The sequence below is a fragment of the Odocoileus virginianus genome, chromosome 28, assembly GCF_023699985.2.
Source record: "Odocoileus virginianus isolate 20LAN1187 ecotype Illinois chromosome 28, Ovbor_1.2, whole genome shotgun sequence".
NCBI lineage: Eukaryota > Metazoa > Chordata > Mammalia > Artiodactyla > Cervidae > Odocoileus > Odocoileus virginianus.
In genome coordinates, this window is record NC_069701.1 from 19,909,152 (window position 1) to 19,930,965 (window position 21,814).

General features: G+C 37.4%; 1 protein-coding gene across 7 annotated transcripts in view; it reads right to left on the reverse strand.

Moving 5' to 3' along the window:
• GAS2 (growth arrest specific 2) overlaps positions 1-21,814 on the reverse strand; it is a 168,314-nt gene that overhangs the window by 116,102 nt on the left and 30,398 nt on the right. For 2 of the 7 annotated variants that reach the window (XM_070457278.1, XM_070457279.1), the window contains exons 2-3: positions 11,933-12,097; positions 927-1,048 (exon numbers count right to left, since the gene is read on the reverse strand). In XM_070457278.1, the coding sequence (XP_070313379.1) occupies positions 927-1,048; positions 11,933-12,077 (267 nt within the window). In that variant the 5' untranslated portion in view covers positions 12,078-12,097. Of the gene's footprint in view, positions 1-926; positions 1,049-11,932; positions 12,192-13,066; positions 13,084-14,102; positions 14,158-18,648; positions 19,496-20,231; positions 20,414-21,814 lie in introns of those variants that run through there. The other 5 variants (XM_020882650.2, XM_020882652.2, XM_070457277.1 and 2 more) reach the window with 4 other exon arrangements.

Consider the following 21,814-nt stretch of genomic DNA (forward strand, 5'->3'; position numbering starts at 1 on the left):
CAGAGCTGTTTTTAAGATGAAAAACAAAAAACAAAAAACTGGAGGGGCTTTGTATATTATGTAATACTTTACAGAGTGATATAAAAAACTAAAGAAAAATTTATCCCCAAACTAACTACAGTGTGATAAAAAGAAATATATTAATTCAGGGAGCTTGATCTTTTGGTTAGATTTTTAGTTCAATAATCATAAAGAAACTTTACATAATCAGCTTTTCTTTTTCTTTTGCCAGAGTTGCAAAAAGTTTTTTTCTTTTTCTTTTAAGCTGTCTTAATATTATTTTAACCTCATTTTTTCTTAGCTCTTTTCCTTCTCTGTGTAAAATTAAGAATAGTTTCATCTACATTGTTCCCTTCAAAAAATCTAACACCACATTTTTATTATGTGTTTATAATAGCTAGGGAAAATATCAGAACAATGTGCAGAAAATAAATCTGAACAGCCAGAAAGAAAATAATTTGTCCACACTTAGTTCAATCTACTGCTTACTTAAAAAGAGCAAAAAATTACATATTCCAGAGATTTTGTTCCAATGTATAGCCATAATAATTCTATTTGGAAACAAAGACCTATTCAGTATGTCTTTCTTACCCAGATTTTGTTCATTGCCTGATGACATATTATTCCTCTGCTATATTTTAAATCAATACATCAGATTCAACCAGTTTATATACAGTATTTGTTTCCTATTAATGCCATCAATTTCCATAACCTTCTATTTAATTAAACTTAACCAAAAGGATCATCTGTAATTAGAGTGCAAATAACAGGTTACCTAATTAGAAAGCACCCTCCATGTTTTATTGTAAATAGAGGAATTAATGCATCCATTCACAACAAAGTCCTCCAATTAAGCTCAATTTGCAAGCTATTACAAATACAATCCACCATCTGACAGTGAGTGATTCTGCCTTAGGATCTTTTACCTTGGTGGGCCTGGCAGCATCCATGCTCTCTTTAAATTTCTCCTGCATAGTTTCTGCAAGTTGACAGAGCAAGGCACCATTATCCAACTTCTCCATAAAAGTCTCTGCCGTAATCTCCTTCCCTGCAATAACAGAAAGAAGTCTTATAAAAGCGCAACCATTCCCCAACCCAAATGTGACATTCACTCCAACATATTTGATGCAGTTTTAATCACCAAAATTCCATTTCCAGCTGAGTTACATATCTGGGATAGGAGATCACTGAAAAAAAAAAATGGCTTCTTTGGAATTTTATGTTTTCCTTTGGTGTCTATTTGATCTCTTTATGAGCCCAATTCTTTTATCTCCTCATATCTAGGAAAGGAAAGTGAAGTCGCTCAACTCTGTCCGACTCTTTGCGACCCCGTGAACTGTAGCCTACCAGGCTCCTCCATTCATGGGATTCTCCAGGCGAGAATACTGGAGAGGGTTGCCATTGCCTTCTCCGGGGGATCTTCCTAACCCAGGGAACGAACCCATGTCTCCCGCATTACAGGCAGATTGTTTACCCTCTGAGACACCAGGGAAACCCCCTCATATCTAGAAAAACACTAAAATCCTTCACAGTGGCCACTGCTTCTCATAACGATCAAAAAGTTTCATGAGGCTAGCAGAAACCTGGAAAAATATGTACTCGATTGCATGTATTTCCCTTTCACCAAAATCACATATGTACTGACCTTTCCTTCCTGCTTTGGAGCAGTCTCTCAGAGCTATCTGAGGTGCTGTCTTCTCAGCCCCAGTTCTCATTTTGCCCCAAAGAAAACTTAACTCACAACCCTCACTTTGTCCATTTTTTAAGCCAACACAATAATACAGGTAAAGTCAATGCAAGTAGTAAACTCTCTATAAGAAAACACTATCCCTCTAACCATTCCTTCCCTTCCTGACTGACCCAGTGCTTGAAGTATGGAATTATTAGGTTCATATCTCTGCTTTTTTGCACTCTTCACAAACATCCATAGCTTCAATTACCACTCTTAACGAACATGACTCACAGTTATCCATCCCTGACATTTCACTGGGTAAAAGTTATTTTCCTTCTTTCTTAAATGCTCCCAAAGTATATTTTCTTTCTTCTGGTTTTCTTTCACTTTGTAACAGCTTTATTGGGACATGATTCACATATCTTACAACTCACACATTTAAAGTACATAATTCAATGAATTTTACTATATTCATAGAACTGTACAATTACCATCACAGTCAATGTTAGTACATTTTTGTCACCCCCCCCCAAAGAAACTGTATTCTTTATCTCTCCTGATTGCTTCATCCCCTCAGCTCTATAAAACCATTAATTTCTTTCTTAAATGTTCCTCAAAACTTCCTTCGCAAAGTGCTTTCCTTTCCCCAGTTTTGTAATTCTCAGAATACATGTTTCCTTCTGTTTCTAGAACCATAATATTAATCAAAAAAATTCATAATCTGATACCTAAACTCTATCAACAAGAGCAATGACTAGTCTTCATATCCTCAACTTCTGCCTCCAGAACATATAATCACCACCAAAGTTAATATTGCTAAACACAACCCTCACTGAGTCAATCTTCATCTTTGTGGCATAGTCCCTCATCTTCTCTTCTACCTAAAAGATAAAACATATACACTTTAATCCAGTATACCAAGTCTTCTCATACGTTGCTAGTCCACCTTTCTATCTGAACTTCCTTACACCCCGCTCCTGGTCTGCAAGCTGCCTTCCCAGGTCCATTAGCAGACCTTGCCATATCCACTCTGATGCCTTTGTTCCAGGCATGGCCCCTGCCTGCAACACCCCCTTATCTTTTATCTGCCTAGGCAAATTCTACTTTTAATCAGAAATCCAGAGAGATTCTCCGAGCATACAATTGATCGCCTTTCTATATGTTCATAGTCATGAGCATCACTCAGTCTGACACTCATCAAACTTCCTTTATGACTGAAATGTTTTGCATAGTTACTGTCATCATCAGCACATTAAAAACCTTTTGAGGTATATATCATTTTGTATGTGTGTTCCTAGAGAGGTAAGCAGAATGTTACTTACATAGAATGCACCTAGTAAATTTGTTCAGTGGGCGTGTGAATTAACAAATGAAGAAACAAGCTCTTGTAAAACTCTGAGAAAGTGTTGGGTATTATTTTTGTGAGAATTAGTTAAGTTAAAGCAAAAAAATAAAAAGGAGGTATTTTAAAGTTTTACACAGAGAGTCATAGGATTACATTTTATCTTGAGAAAAATGTATGTAGCTCAATTCTGCGAACACTTAAGATAAATATAAACCAACTGGAACAAGAGATAAACTACTGGCTTAAAGTTAAACTCACAATATCTAATTTATTTGGTCTTAAAGAAACATCTGTTTTAAATGATTTTTTTTTTAATAGTTTGGGGGGGAAGGGCAGGTGAAAGAGGAAAAAGAATTACTTTTTTTATGCTCTTTTTCCCTACTGGATAGTTCACATTTTAGCCCTCAGTGAGGGTAATGATTTCTGCAGGTGGCAAAACATCAGTAGCTCTAAGTACTCACCACAGAGATAGTCTATACAGAACTATTACTATTTCAAAATGGTATGCAGTTCAACTCAATTAAGGAATTAAAGTAGTAGTCTCAAGATACAAAAAGCCAGCAATGCAGAATTTTTATTATATATTCACCATATTGGATTTCATTTTCTAACAATAATAAGAAAGTTATTTTACAAACAAGCATAAAAAATAAATACTAGAAATTTTTTTTTAGTATGTCAAGGTAAAGAAGGTAAACTTTACCTAAAGATTCTATTATAGTGTTAAGTGACAAGGGTACAGTAAATATAAAAGAACTTCTAAGTCATAAAAAGAAAAATGACATTCATTAAAAAGTCATTAGCAATTTACTAAAAGGTATGTTTACTTTTTCTTAATTATACCTGAAAAAATTTTTGTTATCCTGCTTTTTAAGAATATTTGAGGAATTTTACATTGAACATCTGTACCTAATGAAAAATATATTAGGTGCCAGCTTTCAATTCTGTATATTTTATAGCTCCAAAAGGTGGGACTTTTTTTTTTTTTTTTTTGGCTAAAGCAGACACTATTACATACTTTATAGTTGAAATGTATGACTCAAATGAAGGAAAAATGCAAACAGAGGATTTTTTTTAACCTTCACATATAACATATTTTCCATCCAACAATTAAGAATCATAAAATATATATTTTAAATATAGTGTATAATTTTAAGAAATCAATTCTAATCCTTATATGGGATGATATATTATCATACTTTTTACATTAATATTACCAAAAATATTCTAAAAACAGAATATAAAGTTGGATAAATTTAATCACAACAAATCCAACAGAATAGACTATGAATTACTAATGACAATTTCTCAAGTGAAAGCTATACAAAGTTAAATCTCTGTTAGGCAGACCCAGATCTTTAACATAAATTGTGTAGCTGGCTTGAGACATTAGATAATGCATGCTAGAAACAGTAGGATTCTAGTATCATAGACTTATTTCTTCCCCAACCCTATCTTTCCATGTTGTTTTGTTCTTTGTTTTTTTTTGTATAATTAGTGAAAGTAGGGGTAATGAATAGATACAATTAAATCATGGTGGAGTACCAGCCCACACTGGGTTGTCTATATTATTGACTTGAAGTTTAACCCAAAATAGCCAAGTCTAAAAGAAATATCTTTACTTTCTGGGTTCATAATTCTGGATTTTGATCTTCACATCATCAGTTCAGCCATGACCGACAGCATACCAGCAGACAGAGATCAGGGAAGTTGGTTAAATATTGTGATCAGTCACTTCCTCTTAAAATAAGAGGGCACAGTGATATGAAATAATCATCTACCTGAAATATTTTGTCAGGTAACTAAAATAGCACACATACTTGCACAAACAAGTGTATTTCTCCCAGAAATGTGTGCTAGCCATCATTTCCATAAAGATTATCACTTTTATCTTTTATTTTGCTAGGAAAGAATGTTTTCCTCCTAGTAAGTTAACAGTTTCCTAAAATATGACACCATCTAATAATGATATTTAACATTTGAGTTCTCACTATATGTCAAACACTTTACACGCATTCATGTTTTTAATCTCACAAAACTGCAGGGTGTTTATACTGTGTCCATTTTACAGATGATGCAATTGATGTATTTAGATTAAATAACTTGCTTAAGCTCACACAGTGAATCTGGCTCTTTAACCCAAGTAGTCTAGTTATAGAGTCTATGTTCTTAACCACCATGCTTGGTTAGTTAAATAAATATTTGCTAAATATACAAATGATTATTTCCTATAATAGTGCATTCTCTCTAATGCAGTTGTTTTTTTCTTTGTAGAAAACTTCACAGAATCTTTCTCTCTAGAAACTCCCTCAGAAAAAAACAAAACAGAGTGGGGTTGAAGATAGAGATGCGGAGAAATGAACAGCAGTCCACCTTTCAGACTGGTGAATGACGGAGAATACCATTTAGGCATGCTCTGATATGGAAGGGCTTTTTATGTGACGCTAGTGGTAAAGAACCCGCCTGCCACTGCAGGGGGACATGAGAGACCCAGGTTCCATCTCAGGTTGGATAGATCCCCTGGGAGTGGGAAATAGCAACCCTCCAGTACTCTGGACTAGAGAATCCTATGGACAGAGAAGCTTGATAGGCTACAGTTCACAGGGTCACAAAGAGTCGGACATGACCGCAGCAACTTAACACAAACACATGCATGCTCTGGTATGTAGCCTGATTCACTGCATAAGAAAACTGGTATATTTTATCTTAAGGATGACCCAGATATGATCAAATTCTACTCCAATCTCCACGGCACCTCTCAATCATGGTCTACTTCTCCAATTAAGAGAACTCAAAGCAACTTGTCTGCTATCTTAACGCAAATTAGTGTTTTGAGACTGAAATGTAAAGGTTGTAAGATAGGAAATGATTGATTATACCCAGAAACCCTAGATCAGCACCTGATCCATACAGATTCAGAGTCTACCCTCATTTGTATCAAGAAAAGACAGAGTCACTTCCATTGGAAAAGTTGGGTGAAAAGAATTAGGGAGTAACTGCTCTGAAAGGTGTCAACTTGTGAACATAAACTTGATTCTTTAAACTTTTGAACTAGCATAAGACACCACCTTTCCTAAGGAATTTTTATTGACTACATCAAGAATATGAGCTCTCTGTAGGATAAGTACTTAGTAAAATGGCTTTATGAAAAAAGAAAAGGGAGCTGTCCCTACTTTGTTAGACAGCAGCAACTCCACTAAATAGGTGCTGAACTTTTTAATGCTAAAAATGGGATTTTTAGAAATAACTGGAAAAAAATAAAGCTATTAAAATAGGTTGGCCAAAAAGTTCATTCAGGTTTTTGTACCATCATTCATCAGATGGTACAAAAAAACACAAACAAACTTGTTGGCCAACCCAATATACTGATCACAGTATGCATATAACAACTGAATTTTCTTTTATGTGCATGTAGGAAAGTCTAAGAAAAGGGAAATCACTATAACATCAACTGTTATAATGCATTTCTAATTATAAGTAAAATCAATTTAGCTTAACTTGATTTGTAATATATCTTTTGATTTACTCAAAATCCCTGCATATATCCAAATACATATGCCTATATTGTAACAATTTAAAATCCTTAAGAACAATATCAATTTCTGTGATGTTTAACACCTACAATCTTTTCTCAAAAGTACACTCCCATGTGATTCATGTGGTGTTATTAAACAAATAATTGAGGATAAAAGTAGACCATCATTTTCAAATGATTAAAGAAATACAAATTAAATAAATAATTTGAGAACATTTATGTTAGTATGTCTTCAGTAGGCCATCAACAATGATGTGTGCATGCATGCTCAGTAGCTTCAGCTGTGTCCTACGCACAGCCTGCCAGTCTCCTCTGTCCATGGGATTTTCTGGCAAGAATACTGGAGTGGGTCGCCATGCCCTCCTCAAGGGTATCTCCCTTCCCCACCCAGGGATCAAACCCGTGCCTCCTGCGGCTCCTGCATTGCAGGCAGATTCTTTACCACTGAGTCACCAGGGAAGCCTAAGCCCCAAAATTATGAAATACATAGAACGTGTCTCATTTATTTAAATGATAAGTAGTTGCTATAATCTGGGGCTATTAATTTAATAGCATACTGCTTACTCAAAGTGACAAGTCTTTCCCCAAGGTTTATTTGTATAATCATTTGATGTTTAAATATGTCTGAAGGACAGTTAATTAACAAATCATGAACAAAAATAACAAAAACAGAAAGCCTAAAATAAAAATCAAATGTGTATATTTAATATATAGCAAGGGATAATGGCCAGATAAATATTTAAGAGGCAAGATTCTTTTGCTTCAGGTTTCTTTTGCTGTCTTTCATAAATATTGGTCATAAAACTCCACAATGCAAGATATTAGAAGCCATACTTGGACTACAAAGATTTAGGAAGTCAGTAAATATCACCTGGTGATTTTCTCATGAATCAGACTGGTATGCTACCCCATAAACAAATCCTAACTATTATGATAATTTATTCATCTTCACTATTTATCATAAGACAGGTTTATATCATAATATAAAATTTTTAGTCTGTCATTGACATATGTGCATGCTTAGTTGTGTCTGACTCTTTGTTACCCCATGGACTGTAGCCCATTAGGTTCCTCTGTTCATGGAATTTTCCAGGCAAGAATACTAGAGTGGGTTGCCATTCCTGCTCCAGGGGATCTTCCCAACCCAGGGATCAAACCTGTGTCTCCTGCATTGACAGGCAGATTCTTTTACCACTGCACCAACTAATTTTAGTCTAAAAATTAGCTATGCAAATTAGATATTGTTACTTTATGGCATAAATTTTAATATTGGCCTATGAATCAGTGAAACAACTTTCTTCTCTATCAAATAATTTTTATCCACCCAAAAACCTGAATACAAAATGAGTGTTCTTTAAGAAACTCCATCTTTTAATGGACACTTGATAAGTAGGAACAAAAAATATGAATTCAGAATATCATCAATATTTATTGAAATACAAGGAAGAAAAAAAGTTACAGTTTAGTCAAGTGTTACTAAAAAGAAATAAGAAATCTTTCCATAAGTAAGGTCCAAGCTGCAATCATAAAATCTTGTTAAAAGCTTTAATTTAGTATGTGAATTTCTACTTCACCAAAAAATTCAAATGCTTTATTGGGAGATCAGATGAATTCTGAAACTACTTTCAACCTTCTGTCTCTAGGCTTCAACCAACAATCCCTAACCTTTAAGAAGATGAAAATTAAAAAGTGAAAGAAGGTTGTATAATAAAATTTGCAAATATTTCTGAGGTGACAAAATAGTAAAAATAACCTTAAAAGTTGCTTTAATGGCTCCCTTCTAAAATATATGAATGTTAATTGTATCTATTATGTGTAATAAAAATAACTTTTATCATAGCCATATATTTTTCTCCCTTCCTTATTATCACCATTCTAGAACATAATGTATTTTATTACCTCTGAATGCTTTTTCGTTTTAAATAATCTCAAGCTCTTGGTCGACCTTCCAAGTTACCATGAGGATAGTTACTTAAAATCTATTATTTTCTATTTTTATAAATTCAAGTTAACACAAGGTGGTACTTTGAGATTCTTTTAAGATTCTTTTTTTCTGAGAAAATTTCACAAGCTATTGGTTGCATTTGTGTTACCAACAACTAGTATTGAAAATATTAGCCTTCTTATGCTTTAAAAGAATGATTATTCATTTATGTAAATTTGTTTCTCCTTGTTTATGCCTATTGATGATTTTAAACTGGGTCTTAAGAGATGGATTTCTTGGAAACCTAGACTTTTGGAACTGGAATGGACATTAGAGATTGTCTACTCCAATCCCTTCATTTTATGGTTGGGGACACCGAGCCCAGAAAAGATAGCTGAGTGACTTTGGGCAAGTTTCCTACCAAGTGCCAGAGCCAGAACCAGAAGCCAGGTCTCCTGACTCCCAGTTAGAAGCCAGGTCTCCTGACTTTTAGTCCAAGGATATTTCCATTACACATACACTGACTCTCTATTCTTTGAGGCTGTCTTGGGCTGCTCACACTGATCAAGCTACTTTGTAAATGATCACATTCACCAAATAAAATGCTTCTGATGAAAAATAACAAGACTTTGAAACATACCTGTGTAATCAGGCTATAATTAATCATGATTTCTCTCTGCCTAGAACATTTCAGGGACTCCTCATTGATCATGCAATAAATTATAAGCTCCTCAACCTGGTCTTCAAGCAGTATATACTCTAGCTCCAATAAATCTCATATATCTCCCTGCCCCTCTCCTTTAATCTATGCCACTGACACAAGCTTTCATTCTGTCTTTCCAGTGCACCAAACTCCTTCCTATCCCACACATACCATTCTCTCTATCCAGGCTCTTTCCCATGATATGTCTGCTTAGCTATTAATTATTCTTTAGATCCCAGTTTCCAATATGTGAAGTAAAAGTCACTCAGTTGTGCCTGACTCTTTACAACTCCCTGGACTGTAGCCTGCCAGGCTCCTCTGTCCATGGGGATTCTCCAGGCAAGAATACTGGAGTGGATAGCCATTCCCTTCTCCAGGGGATCTTCCCAACCCAGGGATCGAACTCAGGTCTCTGGCATTGCGGGCAGATTCTTTGCTGTCTGAACCAACAGGGAAGGCCCTTAGAAAGGATTTCCCCAAGCCCTTATTTGTTTATTTGCCTCACTCCCACCTCCTTGTTTTTACATTCTTATTACAACCTATATCTTATACAGTTTATAGCAAATCCAATTAATTATTCATTGTCACTTATTTAATATTAATTTCATATTCAATCTACTCCAAGCTCTGTAAGAACAGGCAATCTGCCTATTCCTAATCACCACTCCACCCTCTAGTACTCAAAAGACTGTGCTGCAATACAATGAACACAATAGCTAGTATTTACCATAGTTAGCTGATTACTATGTGCCAGACCTTGTTCTAAAACCAGTGATCTCAGCTGACTCTACAACAATCCTCCTGAGGTTGGTACTAGTATCACACTTACTTAACAGATAACAAAACCCAAGCACAGTGCATTCAGACACTTGTCTGGTATCACAAAGCTAGTAAGTGATGGAAATGAGATTTGAGTTCAAGCATTTTGATTCCAGAGTCCATTTTATTCAAATTATATATTATGCTGCTACATATTCAAATATTTGTTGAATAAATGAATGAACTTACTCACCAGATCAAATTAATTGTATCACCAGACTGAATAAATGGCATAACACCACCACACATAGAGTTTATGTCAGGCACTATTCTAAGTAGTGCACATATAATTATTTAATCTCAGTGCAACCCTACTGTCATTACCACTTCATAAATGAGGAAACTGAAGCACAGAGATTAAATAACTTGCCCAAGATTGTACTGCTAGTAATTGGCAGATCTGGGGTTCAAACACAGGCAGTTTATTCCAAGTCTGTGCCTTACTTTATATACTGCCATGCTTGTGAGAGCCCATATCTGAAAACAGCTTGAAGTCAATAAAATGCTAATATAACAATAACCAGTGAACACACAAAAGAGGAAGGAAACCCATCTGTTTAAGTTAAATTGAGTTCCTCTGTATAATGGAGATAAATGCTTTTCCCTTGAATAAATGAAAGATGGCCCTTCATTCTGGTGGATACAGTTCCATAGCACAGTGAACGATATTTCTGGGGCGTGATGGATGTTAAGGATGCCTTCTACATTTCTCCTCTCACCCCTTAATTAGGCCTCCTCACAAAAGATACCACCTGCATTTCTATATGTGGTAGCTCTGGTTAGATGACATAAAACTGCCGAAAGCATGAGGAAAAAGGAAATATCCAACTCTAGAATAAAGGCTTAAAAAATGAAAAGCAGCATAAAAATCCAGAGCCATGGTGAGCAAAAACAAAAATCTTGCTAAAGTGTGCTCAAACCTCGCCAAACCTTGTTAAAATTTCAGATCACAGGGTGCTCTTCTCTTAACCTCTTTCGTTTCAATGGCTAGAAAGTGAGAATACCAACACTTACCTTGAAGGAATCCTTTCAATAATAAGATCATGTTGGTGAAATCACTAATAAGATCATGTTGGTGAAATCCTTTCTGTAAATGATAAAGCACCATGCAAATCCTATGTATATTCAATATTCAAATCTTATATTTTATGAACTCTATAAGGATCCTTTTCTCAGGGCTTAAATCAATTTTGTCCTCTGTGAAAAATTACTAGTGAAATAGTATTGTTTTATATGATGACCCTTTAACTGTACGATTCTACTTTGCACATGGTTGAAATTGTATTCTATGACTATGCCAGCACAGTACAAACAACACAGAAAAAAAGAGCCAGCCTTAGCATGAGGCAGTATTTTTCTCAAAGACAGTCCTTTTGGGAAAGTATTTAAAAATAAAAGTGCAATGAAAAGAAAAATTCTAGTTCAAGGTTGGATGACTCCAGTCAGCTCATTTGGACAAAGGACAGGAGTTATTGTTCCAGAGTCTGGGTTTTCAGCAGTTTTAGAGTTGGACATGACTTAGCAACTAAACAACAGAAGATGTATTATAAAACGAGAGCAAAGAAGTCGAGTTTTAGAAGCCAGATTTCACAGACTGTGGCTCGTGTGCAGTGTCGAAAGAATAGGCCAAACTGGCCGGTTGCATGAAAGTAAAGTAAAAATAGATCAGCAAGCGTGTAGATAAAACAAGTAATTTGACCACATAGTTCCACACTTCAATGCATTATATTGGAATAACTAAGCACAGTTAATGTAAGAGACATTGGGAAATTCATTTAAATTTTCCATATGCTTCAGGTATCCCAGATGCAAAATGAAACTGATGAAAGTTTTTCTTTCTAAGGTGCTGTCACATGCCTTGGAGAAGGATATTACAGGAGTAGGGGGAATAAATGTGTTATCTTTGCTGACAAAACGAGGTCTTATAACCTTACCTAACAGGTTGGTTAACCACAAGGCCAGATCTTCTTTCATCGGCAGCAAATTAGCTTCATGTCTGCTGGCCAGCCACTGGCTATACTGATGCATATCAGAAAGGCCAGGTCCACTGCGTACCTTTGGGCTCAGAGCAGTGCACATTATTTATCCACTTGTAATACCTGTTTTGGAAACAAAAGAGCAATTGCTTTTTATACAGACTTCTCTTGTTAAAATCTTGCTAAAAATGGCGCAGTAAGGAACAGGATCTGCAAACGTTTGGATGACAAGTCAGGTTATTACTTATTAACCCCCCAGGAAACACTGCTCTATCAGTACTGGCCCTTGTCGGTTTTGACCAACTACTTGGTCAGAAACAACAGCAATCAAAGGTCAAATAGAAAAATCAAACAGTAAGCTCTATGCTTGTGTAAAACATAATATCTGGAAAAAAGTCAGTTTTGAAAGCAAGAAATTCCATTAAAATTTTGGTATCCAAATTGTAAACCTCCATTGTTTGGGTTAATTTTTGAAGCCACAAATTTCCACAGAATTTTAGGACTGAATACTAGCAATGACAGTATTTAGAAAATTTCTTATCAACATATGATCACTTCTCTTCAAACTATTACCTATGAGATTAAGCATAGTACTCGGTTCTTCACAGATGGCCAGGCAATCATGTACTTACACTTTAAAAGAGTTGGGTTGGACACAGGGGAGCTAGCTTTTTTTTTTAATTTTTAATTGAAGAATAATTGCTTTACAATGGTGTGTTAGTTTCTGCTGCAAAAACATGAGTCTGCCATAAGTATGCATATATAGTTAATGGAAACAAAACCCAAAGAGGAATGGTGACTCAACCAAAATCATATGGCTGGATCATGGCAGAGTCAGGTTTGAACTTAGGTCTTCATACTCGAAGACCATTCCTGTTTTCTGAATGACACATTTGATAATAGTGTCATCAAGTACCCGTATTATAACTCAGGAATTGCACCTTACTTCTAATAAATATCTTCACAGGTTTTCTTTTGTCTTACTTTCTACCTTCCCACTTCATAAGTGTTGCATACCAGGGTTTATTTGTAATCATCTTTAGCATAAAAGTAATTACATATATCTACACAACAAGAAATAAATTCACTCACCTATGAGTAACACAGTTCTCAAAGTGGGTTGCAGGGGAAAAATAATGTATGAATATATAGTTGGCCTTGAATGTAACACTACATTCATTTTTTGCATTATTTATACAAGCTAAGACTATAGATATAATAATGGGGTAGTAAAGTAATAAACTCATAAGTTTAACTATGTGTTGAACTCCACTGTACATGCAAATAGTGCCTATAAAATAACCAAATGTATTATGACTGAATAAAATGAAAATGTTTGCAACTGGCAAGATGTAAATTTTATATGCTATAATGGGGTTTTCAACTGTATTTATTACTAATGATACTTTAAGTTTACTGGTATAAGTTGTATATATCCATGTTGGTTTTAAAATTTGAAACTTTACATAGCATTCTTTTCCAATTAATCTCAAACACTTCTCAGCCTAGGTTAATTTTTGTCTTTTAAAGACAGCTTTAAAAAAAAAATAAGACATTGGTATTCACAAAAATGTAAAATGTGATGTTCTTCCAAACATTTTGCGGCAGCCTTAGAAAAGGCTGCTGGGAGCACAAGTAACTACCTAAAAAGTGTCATCAACATGTAATTTAAAAGCACAATTTCATTTCCAAACAAATTACGCTCTGAATAATTTTTTTTTTGCAAAAAAAAAATTACTGTAAATTTTCTTTGAAAATATGTTCTATAAATCTCTAAAGTGGTAACTAGTGAAAATGTGCAATATTTTAACACACCTTGCCCTATTCTGTTAAATTGTTATTATAGGTTCCAGGATATTGCAATTGTCTATTTTCTTTTGCAGTTTACCATGACATTATTCATATAAAGTCCTAAAAGTTTTCTCCAAAACCTGTGATTAAACCAGAAACCTAAAATATGTTTGCCCTTGTTTTTTAAAAAATAGGTCCAATCCCAGGAAAACAAAACACCTCCCAGTGTTTAGGATTCCTACAAGCTAAGCTAGCCTCAGAAATAAACATTTTAATAATACATTTAAGCACATGATTCATACATTTAAATAACTAATTGAAATCTTAAAAGGGTTACCTCTAAAATGCCTTTCTTCTCAAGACACAATCTCTCCCACTACTTTCCTGAAAGTGAGAAGTGGGAGTTCAGTAACTTTACCTACATCCTATTATGGGCTCTGCAACTTCCATTGAAGCATCAGAGTCCTATTCTGCTTTGTAAAAGCAAGAAGACACCTCAAATTCTTAAGCTCATTGTCCAGCAGAGAATTCATCAAGGGGTAGTTTACAGCAAGCCTAACAGTGTGTAACAGTTTCAATAAGCCAGAGGGACAAATCTGTCCCCTCAATACTTCTCAACAGTGAAGTTTTTATTTTCCTTGACAGTGGCACATTTATTTCTCATGTAGTCTGTCCCGTATGTTGCCAGAAATGTAATTCAAACTAGCTTCTAATATTTACAGATGATTATTAAGTCAAAACAATAATTCAGCAAGGCTTGTTAATGCTGCTTTGTGTATAATCAAAATTATATAAAAATTATAAAAAAAAAACAGAATTATATTTTCCCAGGTGACAAAGGTGGAGAAAGAAGGTTTAGTGGGTAACTGGCATCTGATAGAAGTTAAACGATTAAACATAAGCCAAATATGTAGACATCTAAAGTCACTCATAGATAGGGACTCTTGTTTAAGGAACTCTTCTTGTTTAAGTCCCTTTTGAAAAAAACTTAGGATTTTCATCCAAATTCTTCTGATCCTTTTTTCACATTTTCAAACACCATCAAACTTGGCTTGACTCTGTGGTTTAGCTGAGAGTCACTACATGGTGGTCTTGGATTTAAAGAAGGCTGAGATATGAATAGGAAAGATGGGCATGGACCCAAATAGCAGGACCAAAATTTGGACTGTGAAAGAATTACCCATGGTGAAGCAGTTTCCAAATGAAAGGATTAAATTGGGGTAAGCAAAGGTCAAATAAATTTAAATTATTCAGATAAAAAGATCACTACAGGATTATAAATGTTTTATAATTTCCAACAAATGTTTAATCCATCTGAATGAGTTGAATTAGCTCACAAAGAACAGATTACAAGGAAAAGGTTATTTCTGATCTTTTGAATACATTCAAAAGTATGTGAAAACCACTAGAGATGCAAAGGGGTAGCTTTTAAAGATAGGAAAGAAAAAACCTTTTTCTAGAACATATCTAAATACTGGAAGATGTTACTATTAAAATTTCTATAATCTAAATACTTTAAAACTTGATAAGTAACTTTGGTAATACAAAGCAAAATCTATGCTTTGAAAAAAAGGAGTAAGGATTCAAAAGCTTCTTCTATGTCTTCTCCAAACTTTATGGGTCTATCGAAAAATGGATAAATCAACCCTCAGGATTTGGAATTCAGAAAAATAAAACTTAAAGGGAAAAACATGCAGAAATTTAATACAAAATTCTTCAAAGAATGTGTGTGTGTGTATTTTTTTTTTCCTTTCTTTCCATAGAAGTGATTCTGGAATAATCATTATGAATATGATGAGACTTGAACTAGCCCAGGGGGAAGAAGAAAAAATTAATGACTCCATAAGTAAAATATCACATGTTTGAAGACTCGGTTTAGTCTGTTGTTTCAGAATCCCAGTTTAAGACATCAGTTTTGGCTCTGAAGAAAAGTCACCTAGACTTTGCCACCTAAAGGTGTTCTTTGATTATAATTAAAATGGTTTCTAATCTCTCTAGTCTTTGTTGATGTTATCAAAGAAATCACAATATTGCATGGAAAATAAATTGGAAAGAAAGAAAAATAAGAACAAAGTGATAAATATACCCCTACTGTCTGATATTTAACTCTGTTAAGAAGTCTTACTAATAGAATATTAGAGCTGGAATCAGAAGTCCTGAAGTCAAATACTAGCTGTACCACCTCACTATTTAGTATTTGTTCAGTTCTATTCTAGCCCTATGACTTTTTCTCTTTGTACTTGAGTTCTCCAGTATGTATAATGGAGGCTAACATCCTACATATACTTGTGAAAATGAAATATTTGTGTCAGTATTTGGCATATACTTTATATTCAACAGATACTTGCTAAATTGAAATCATCACCATAGGAAGGATGCCAAAATAAAGCTTCCATTGACTTATTTTAAAAAGAAAAGAAATTTTGTAACAAAATAGGGATACTTTGCAGAACTCTAAATCACTAAGAAAAGACAAAGCAAAGGGAGGAGAAATGAAAACTGATAAAGTACTGACGAAGAATTCCTGGCAGTCCCAGTGGTTAGCACTCTGCACTTTCAGTACTGAGGGTGCAGGTTCAATCCCTAGACAGAGAACTAAGATTTTGCAAGAGGAATGGCACAGCAAAAAAAAAAAAAGAAGAAGAAGAAGAAGATAAAATATTGGTGAAATAAAACCATAAATAACTGAAAATCCCAACTTTTCTTCATATTGAGAGGTATGAAGACCCCAAGATGATGAATGAAATGTTGAGCTCCAAGATGGGTAACTTAAATGTGTTTTTGACAGCAAATTTTGGTAACATATTACACTTCATTTTAGCATCAAAGACTTATAAGCCATTAAGATAGCGGAGCGCCATATCTCTTAAATTAAATGTGACAGGATGTCACCCCCCCCCACAACACACACACACACACACACACACACACACACAGATGCCTAACTGTGGCCATTTAAAACAGAGTGCTAATGAACCCACAGTCAGGGGTCCTATCACTAAAGGCCACGTTTGTTCTAATTTAGAGCACTGACCTCACTTCTATCTAGTCAGTTTTGTGTGTTATAGGAGTAAAGCATGATGAAAACAAAGTTGATAGGCCAATAACACCCTTTTAAAATGAAAAAATAAAATAAAATAAAAACACCTTAAGCCAAACACCCTTCAAAATTCCTAACATAGAAAATGCTATCTTTCAAGTTAAACTCAAAGAATTAACAACCAAGGATGGCTCTAGATGGCTCTTTCATCATTCTGAGTCCTTTACATCTATGGGATTCATTTTGGCTGACCAACAATAGCTCTACAAAGTTATATATTCTCAACCAACGTCAGGAATGCAAAATTTTATAGAGAATAAAAGTCCAAAATTTAATCAGAAATGTAATTTTAGATCTTGTAAATGGAACTTCACTTCTGGCTAAGGGGAGTGAGCAACTTGTCTGAAATTGAAAATTGCCAAGCATTAAAGCAAAATGACACTTGTTACTACTTTTTCTAATTATGTAATGAAATCTTTAAATTCAAATGGATCTTAAACTTACCAGCCAAATTCCTGGTAATTAAAAAAGGACTGTAGGCTTAAGATGTTTTGGCCAAAGGAATAAGTCTATTTAGTCACAGTCATTAAATGTATCCTATCCAAGCCCTCCTGCTAGGATATGCTAACACTCAAAGAATGCTAACTCGCTTTCAGGAGTCTCTTTCTTACTGTTCAGCCCCATGATGATTTGCCTTGAACCAAATGATGGTACACCTGCAATAATAATCCTTTCTCAAATCATGACCAAAAAATTAAGACTGAGTGGGAATTAATTTCTTATATTTTCTTGGCATAAAAGATATTTAAAGTTTTGCTTTTTTTTTTTTTTTTAAATTCTACTAAACCATTCTTTCAAACAATTTAGCTCCAATTTTTGGACTCCTACCAGATAAACTTCAGACTTTATTTGAATAGAAAGCCATCTGAAAGTCATTAATCAATTAGAATATTTAAGGACTTACATCCAAATCCATCTAAGTTGAACTTTAACTCATAAAAAGATGTTGTTGTGTGTGTGTGTCTGTGCATTGTTTGCAATAAAAAAAGATTTCTGTTTTCCATAACTATAATGTAGTTGAGAGTTAGCAGAGTTCTACATTCTGTTGAATATATATGTACTCTCATGTAAGGGGAGAACATAAGCAAAAACTCAACTGACTTGACTGAAAAGATTTAGGACAGAAACATTACACAAGCATCTTACTCTTTTTGCCAAGAGATATTTTCTACCTTTCTCCAGTTCTTTTCTCTAGTCAGAAAACACTGAGTGGAAAATCTTGATGGCTGTCTAGCAGAAATTAAAGGAAACAGCAGGATCTCTGTACCACCATATCAAAACCACAAAGATACCAAAATAACCTTACCATGCCTCCAGTTTTAACTCCCCCTGCAAACAAATTTGTTAGAGTCTCATTGTTTGGTTTCAACCAAGGTAACTTCGGCCTTCTAAAGACTCCAAAAGTCTATAAATACACAGCAGGCTTATGGGCTTGAAGCAACTTTCTAAAATTATGCATAACATACTTAAATACAAGACCTGACATTGTGCCATAACTGCAAGTTTAACTAAGATTTCCTACCAAGGTACTAGGAAACTCAGTGGCAATCACACAACCTTTTGCACCAGATGAAATTGTGTCTTGTGAATTGATTTCCCAGGAAAGCACAGTCCACATCACAAAAGTATGGTGGTTAGTGCTAAAATGAAGAACTAAACGCCAAGTTTAGCAGCACAGAAGCTGAAATGCAAGGTTTCAGAGTCCACTCAGGGAGTGTATGCAAAGGCTGCAGTGTGCATTGCCAAGGCTGCCAGTCCCAGGCCTCAGATCTCTGCCCCTTACCTTGTCTTAGGCAGTGAGAACCAGGATGCCCATGTTGGAGAAGACCACCACAGTCACCACCTCCTCCTCCTCCACAGTTAGGGGGGAGCATTCCTTGAGAAGGAACTCATTGATCAATTTCAAAGACAGGCTGGGCAAACCAGATTCCAGCTGGAGTTAATCAGTGTCCACACTGCTAAGAGGCTGGGAGAGAAAGGCAGTGAGCAGATGGGATGGTTCTCAGCCTGGCCTCTGTGAATCTCAGGGGATAGGTGGGGAGGGAAGGTGGACTTCCTCTGCCTGGCTGGCACCTCCAACTTGTCTGAGCCTTTATTTAACTCTAGGAGGCCTAATGGGTGTTCCTGTGCGCATGCAGATCTTATTTCCTGGGCAAAGATCTCCCAGAGTTGATCTGGCTTTGCTGGAGTGGGATCTTGGGGAGACGGAGGAGATGACAAGAGAGATGGTGAAGTTTTGCAAACGCTTGACTGTAAGAGGTTGAAGATGCAGGGGCTGTGAGGATGAAGATGAAAAGGGTGGTTGGGAGGAAAGGCTTTGATTTCCAAAAAGTTTAACAGGAGAGAAATGGACAACCACTCCCCTTCCCTAACCCCATTATACCATAAGGTAGAAAAGAGAATCTGCTAACCTCTGCTTTTGTTTCCTCTTTATTCAAGACAGTAGAAATGTCTGGCTCCTCTGTCTATGAGGATTCGCCAGGCAAGAATACTGGAGTGGGTTGCCATGCCCTCCTGCAGGGGATCTTCCCAACCCAGGGATCGAACCCCGGTCTCCCGCATTGCAGGCGGATGACTTACCATCTGAGCCCCCAGGGAAGTCCCCGTCTAGGCTAATGGCAGGTTATTCGTCTTAGAGAATTTAATCTTGATAGGATAGTTAATGCCTCCAAAGCCAAGCTGGCTCCTTGGCTCCCCCCCACAATTTCAGATTCCAAAACCTTGCTCTTTGGATGCAAAAATCTCCCCAAAGGGGGTTGATTCATAGGCTAACCTAGCGTTTGTTTATCCACGTAATAAAAGCTCAACTCTGTCAAACTCATCAATGGGCCACAGCATCACCCCAAATCGCGCGTGTCACACTCTTTCCTCCCATCCCGTCCTCCTGGACTCAAGTAAAACACTCATGATCAATCCACTAAGACCATCCCCCGTCCGCCCTCCTCTCCTCCATGAGATTCAACGCTGAGCAGGCAAACAGAGACCCTTCTCCAAGACTGCCTGTGTGCATTCACAATCGTGCTAATTAGAAGTCCCTACTTCTGTCGCTGGTTGGCTGAGCCGCCCCCAGCGTGGGCTTCTCTAGGCGGCGGTCGCTGGGACTCCTCCACAATAGGGCTGAGGACCACATGGTTGCTTCCGGGGAATCAGAGGGTCCCCCACCGCAGTGATCACCCACCCAGCGCCAGAGCCCGTCCCGCAGTCCGCAGCTCGCCACCCTTCCCACTCGCGTCCCCGAGGTTATTTGCCAGGACGCCCCCACCGCCCCCGCCGTCCCCGCCGTCCCCCGGGCTGGGCTGCAGAGTGCGCGCACCGCGGCGGCAAGGGGGCGGCGGCGCCTGCGAGCGGGCCCGCCCGCCTGCTCACCCCGCGTCCGGAGCTGGGCTGCTGGCGGCGCTCAGCGGCGCCGGGGCTGCGGGCTGGGCTGGCGCGGCGTCTCGGGGCCGGCCCCCTCCCTGCGCGCGCGCTGCAGCAGCGGCCCTCCGCACCCAGGCAGCCCGGCGGCGGCGGCGGCGGCAGCTCCAGCCGCACGGCCCCTCTTCATACTTCTGAGGGCTCCTCTCGCTGCTGTTTGGGAAAGCGATTTTCACCCCCGCCCCGCTGCCAGAAACAGATTTCCTACATTTCATCAGTCCACGCAGACCGAGCGGAAGTCAAATGCTTACTTTTTCTGGTGGACAGCAAACGCAGTTGACACTGATTTACCCTTCAAACGGGGAGAGATTGTATTACAAGCCCTTGGCAGCAATTCCGACGTTGGGGCCAAGCTCCAGCCCCCTCCAGGTCCCCCAAACACTAACCTAAGAGAGAAGGGGGCGGGAGAGGCGGGGGTGGAGGGGGGGGTGGAGATCATATTTAACTCGGGGTTTTTCACAGAGTCAATGGCTTTAGCACAATATTAAAATTGGGTGTTGGAAAAGTTTTGCTTTCCTGGCCAGTGATTTTTGCAGACTCGGAGGCATGAGCTTTCCAGTAACTTCGGCCACTCTTTGTTCCAAATTGAACAGTTTGATTTCTTACAATTCCCTTTAAATATCAGATTGTATAAGAGGCTGTTATTCACGGCGGCTGTTTTCGCTTTGCACAAGGAAATACAATTCCACCCTTCCTTCTCTCAGCCTGGGCTCAGGATTACGTTGAATGTCACAGACAATTTTCTCCAACTGTTGTTTATTAGGGCACTATTCTGAGATGAAAAGTCTTCCTATGAAGCAGACAGATGTCCAAGTGTTCCTCTCCATCTCTAGTAGGCATGTGACCTCTTGAACTCAGGGTCCTAATTCCCTCCAGTTACTCCTTTACCTGGAACGTTGTTGAAAAGGATCACACTTTTTGTTGTTGTTCATATGTTCATCAGTTTCACAAGCATCTCCATCCAAGGATGGTATGGCACAAGTATTCTAATCTTCTCTTGGATACCATGTTTAAAATGGTGAAGCTCAGCCGGTAAGGAATCCGCCTGCAAATGCAGGAGACTCCTGTTTGATTCCTGGGTGGAGAAGATCTCCTGGAGAAGGGATAGGTTATTCACTCCAGTGTTCTTGGGTTTCCCTGGTGGCTCAGAGGGTAAAGAATCCACCTGCAATGCAGGAAACCTGGGTTCCATGCCTGGATTGGGAAGATCTCCTGGAGGAGGACATGGCAACCCACTCCAGTGTTCTTGCCTGGAGAACCCCATGGATTCCACAGTCCATGGCTCTGCAAAGAGTCCAACACAACAGAGCACAATGCACCACCGGCCCACCCCAACCTCCCCCACACCTCACACACACAAAATAGAAACTTCCTGTGCATGGACAACAGCCAAGTGATGTGGATAATTTTAGATATAATTGGAAAAATGCATTTTGCACATATTGTTGCTTTCATCTGGAAATGGTTATTTGCTCTGAAACATCTAGAAACTTCATCAGTTCTTTGGTTGTAGTAGCAGGGCAAATCATGAGGAA